General features: G+C 44.7%; 1 protein-coding gene across 4 annotated transcripts in view; it reads left to right on the forward strand.

The window, feature by feature from the left end:
• Nucleotides 1–5000, forward strand: part of kcnh7 (potassium channel, voltage gated eag related subfamily H, member 7) — a 49845-nt gene that overhangs the window by 20359 nt on the left and 24486 nt on the right. For 2 of the 4 annotated variants that reach the window (XM_027159863.2, XM_047814302.1), the window contains exons 4-6: nt 1759–2205; nt 4247–4270; nt 4571–4785. In XM_027159863.2, coding sequence (XP_027015664.2) covers nt 1759–2205; nt 4247–4270; nt 4571–4785 — 686 coding nt within the window. Of the gene's footprint in view, nt 1–1758; nt 2206–2595; nt 2617–4246; nt 4271–4570; nt 4786–5000 lie in introns of all 4 variants that reach the window. The other 2 variants (XM_027159864.2, XM_027159866.2) reach the window with 2 other exon arrangements.

Consider the following 5000-nt stretch of genomic DNA (forward strand, 5'->3'; position numbering starts at 1 on the left):
ACGATTATTTATCCACGTGTTTCCGTACGACACGTTTTATTTATCCACGTGTTTCCGTACGACACGTTTTATTTATCCACGTGTTTCCGTACGACACGATTATTTATCCACGTGTTTCCGTACGACACGTTTATTTATCCACGTGTTTCCGTACGACACGATTTATTTATCCACGTGTTTCCGTACGACACGATTTATTTATCCACGTGTTTCAGTACGACACGATTTATTTATCCACGTGTTTCCGTACGACACGATTATTTATCCACGTGTTTCCGTACGACACGTTTTATTTATCCACGTGTTTCCGTACGACACATTTATTTATCCACATGTTTCCGTACGACACGTTTTATTTATCCACGTGTTTCCGTACGACACGTTTATTTATCCGCGTTTCCGTACGACACGTTTATTTACCCACGTGTTTCATTATGACACGTTTATTTATCCACGTGTTTCATTATGACACGTTTATTTATCCACGTGTTTCATTACGACACGTTTTATTTATCCACGTGTTTCCGTACGACACGTTTTATTTATCCACGTGTTTCCGTACGACACGTTTATTTATCCACGTGTTTCCGTACGACACATTTATTTATCCACGTGTTTCCGTAACGACACGATTTATTTATACACGTGTTTCCGTACGACACGATTTATTTATCCACGTGTTTCCGTACGACACGTTTATTTATCCACGTGTTTCATTACGACACGATTTATTTATACACGTGTTTCCGTACGACACGTTTATTTATACACGTGTTTCATTACGACACGTTTATTTACCCACGTGTTTCATTACGACACGATTTATTTATCCACGTGTTTCCGTACGACACGTTTATTTACCCACGTGTTTCATTACGACACGATTTATTTATCCACGTGTTTCATTACGACACGATTTATTTATCCACGTGTTTCCGTACGACACGTTTATTTACCCACGTGTTTCATTACGACACGATTTATTTATCCACGTGTTTCCAGCGTGAGAACGAATTTATTCACGTGAAATATTTGTATATAATAATCTATGTTTGACTTCATTACACAAAGCACTAATACGCTAAAGCCTCCGGGGAGTAGAGCTTGACTTCTGCTGACTGTACTGTAGATGATTCATAACACAGTCTGCGTGTGTGTGTGTTTGTGTGTGTGTGTGTGTGTGTGTGTGTGTGTGTGTGTGTGTGTGTGTGTGTGTGTGTGTGTGTGTGAAAGAGTGAGGAACAAACTTCATCTTGACTTTGATGAGCGACTATAGCGAGGGTGGCAGGACGCTTCGTTTGAGATTCGCCCTTTCTCGCCTCTTTTCTGCGCCGTATCGATGCTGACGCCTCGGTTTTCTCCCGTCGACGATCTTTCTGTCTGACATCTGTGCAGATCCGGCTAAAAATTCCTCACGTTGCCTTTCTGCAGTGATGCACTGTACCGCGGTCTGATAACCGCCGAGGCAGCAGTGTACAGTAGCAGTGTAGCTGCCCATCACATTTAACCAGAAATCTTCCTCTCACTTAGACAGCAGTAACTCCATTAAGGGACACGAACGCCGTGTATAATCTGATCGGTGTTTGAGAATGTTACGAGTGACTTGTACACGATCTAATGATTAATGACTAAATGACTTCCTGGCTCACTTCCTGCTTTATAAGCTGTATAACATGTGCTACTTGCGTACTGTAAAAGCAAGAGCTTGTAAATTACGACGAAGCTTTATGTGATGTTTTTGACTTTGTGCCCCACCAGGAAAGGGCCGTTTCTTCCGCTTTCGCCTCCCCGTGGCGCTAAGCATGCTGGGACTCAGTAAGCAGTCCCTTCCTCAGGAGGACCCGGACGAGGTGACCGTCTGCTCGCCCGAACAAATGGACATGCGCTCGTCCTGCGCCTCTTCTTCCTCCCTGTCTCTATCGCTCTCGCCACACGAGATTCACCCGTCCACACAAGACAGCTGCAGCCCCTCGTACGCCAATGACACCAGGGCTCTGATAGGTCAAACCCTGCTGGACTCCTCCTCTCCTGCCTCCGGACCTCAGGACCAATCTTCACCGAGGGACACGAGGGAAAGGACCGAACCTTCCGGATCGGTGGCCAGCGGGAGCGTGTGTACGCTGCGTAGAGCCTCGTCCACACGTGACCTCGAGGGCTTTAACACTCACGTGGACAGTACGTACCGCGGTCGCCATGCTAGTGAAGGTATATATACACACACACACACACACGTACACACATTTAAATGTCTGACAATAGAAACAAAACGACAATTTAAATATTGAGACACACTGCTGAGGTGATCACACTTACCCTCACAGCCAGCTACAGAATTATTGGCACCCTTGTAAAGAATTGGTGTAAAGAAGAAATTTACATAGTGGATCCCAGTCATTTCAGGGTGGACTGTAGACCACACACACACACACACAAGATATAAGAGTATGGCAACACACGCACACACACACACACACACACACACACACACACACACATGCAACAAGCCTTATTCACAGCCACACATCCCAGCTCTTATATTTCCACTTCTCACCCTTCCTGCCTGCCTCGTCTCTCTTTCTAACACTCCTCCTTCAGACAATGGGCGAAGCATTAAAGGTATCTGCACCAACGAGCACGTGTCTGCCTGCGTACCCTCCGGAAGCATGCCAAGTCACATTAAAAAATGCACCGGGATATGAAAACGAATGGCATGCACTAATATGCTCGATGCCCTTATTAAAAAAACACCGCACTGTAGAATTCTAAGCAGCATGTGATGTGGCGTACGGTGATGTGTGTGTGTGTGTGTGTGTGTGTGTGTGTGTGTGTGTGTGAGTTTTAGATCACTATTAAAATCTGATGCTTAAACAATCGCGATATGTAACATTAAAGGCAGGGTCTCCGATTTTTGTTAAACGCTTCAGAAAACCGAGTCGGGCCGAATTATAAACAAAAATCAAAACTAACGTGTAGCCAATGAGCAGAAAGGGGCGGGGATTGTCAATATGGGCGGAGAGAGTGTTCGGTGCGCATGTGTGACGTTAGCAGAAAGCGGTTTTAACATCGACATGGAGGATAAAAACAAAGAAAGAAAGAGAAGAAAGACTTACGATAAGGACAAGAAGTAGGACGTGTTAATATAGGATCAGCTTTCCAGCACTGGAGAGAACTGAAGGAGCAGGAAGTCGGCCACATATTCACAGGTTGGAGTTTCCCGAGTCAATAACTCCTGAGCTAAACGCTGTTACTACACAAATAACACCTCTTTTCTATCGTAGTAATGTAGAGAGGCAGCTACAACCGCGTTTTGTGTAGTAACAGCGTTTAGCTCAGGAGTTATCGACTCGGGAAACTCCGACCTGTGAACATGTGGCCGACTTTACTTAAGACGCCGAGACGCTTTTTTCCTTCTCGATAGGTGAGTAACGTTGGTTTTGCTTTGTTACACAGAACTAATATATGCCTTTGTCCTTTACATCATTATGCTTGTGTGGCATTTTTGCTTGTTTGTTTATCTACAATCGTTTGTTCTTCCCTTCAGCTATGATAAAGACACGTTTCTTTCCGTTAGTCGCCTGGGTTACGTATGGACGTGTGGGCGGAGCTATCGATACAGGGGTGGGACCCGTTTGTGTTAGGTTTGTGTTTGTTTTGGTGATTTTATATGTCAACATTGGCTTTCAAAAATCGGAGACCGCACCTTTAATGTTTAGTCGATAAAGCACCAAGAGGCTCGTGATCTGTTTGAGTTTCATGCACACGAATGCGAAAGTGTTTTCACGTGTGTGTGAGAGTGTACGTGTCGTATGCCGCACTGACGCATGACCGACAGATCACTGAATATCCGCTGAGATTTTGCAGCTTTTTGCGGCTGTATTTCTTTCTTTCTTTCTTTCTTTCTTTCTTTCTTTCTTTCTTTCTTTCTTTCTTTCGGATTCATTTGGTTTCGGATTTGATCACGAGACGACGCCAACAGTTCCTGGAGCATTTAGGGCTATTTAGCTTCATTTCATTCAGGTGTGTGTGTGTGTGGTGTGTGTGTGGTGTGTGTGTGTGGTGTGTGTGTGTGGTGTGTGTGTGTGGTGTGTGTTTTAAGCACTTCAGCAGTTCAAAGTAAAGCTTTAATTGCTGTAATTCTCTCTGTCGCGTTTCATACAAGCCCGTGATGCCAGACATTTCCCCCCCCCCGATCTGAATCACTCTAATCCCCTCCCCTCCTTCTCTTTCGCTTTTTCTGATTGGCTAGTATCTCGCTCTTGGATGGCTGGGGGTATGGCTTGAGCTTTTCCTCTCTGTGTTTTAATCGATCAGCATGACACATTTTGTCTGTGTTTTTTTTTTTTTTTTTTTTTTTTGTCATCTCACTAATTTAAATATTTTATTTTGAACCCGGAGATGAATAAAATTGTGTGCATTGTGAAGGTGTGTGTTGTTCACGTCAGTGCTGTGTTTCTGTGTATCGGAAGACAGTCAGCATTTCTGTGCTCTTATTGTCAGTGAATGTGAATTGAAATGCGTGCGTGTGTGTGTGTGTGTGTGTGTGTGTGTGTGTGTGTGTGTCCTGCGACAGGACCGTTCAGCCAGATCAGGTGCAGTCTTCTGGGCTCGACGTCCGACTCGAACCTCACCAAATACAGCACCATCAACAAGATCCCGCTCATCACGCTCAACTTCTCCGAGACCAACAACGACAAACGCCCCCCTTCACCCCCCTCCTCGGAGAAAACCATCATCGCACCGAAGGTCAAAGATCGTACGCACAATGTCACGGAGAAGGTCACTCAGGTGAGAGGTCGAGCATCGTGACTAACAGTAACCAATCCATCAGCACGCGTTCAAATCCGTTTTCACCTCTTGACCTAAATTCTACGAGATCCGTGTGAAAATTTGCCCGGATCCCAAATAACGTTTAATCACCGTGTTTGTTCACTACATACAGTATATACGGGTTATAATGTCGCTTGTAGGTGTCATGGACAACAGATTATCATGATCACGAT

This window comes from Tachysurus fulvidraco, chromosome 5 (assembly GCF_022655615.1).
Source record: "Tachysurus fulvidraco isolate hzauxx_2018 chromosome 5, HZAU_PFXX_2.0, whole genome shotgun sequence".
NCBI lineage: Eukaryota > Metazoa > Chordata > Actinopteri > Siluriformes > Bagridae > Tachysurus > Tachysurus fulvidraco.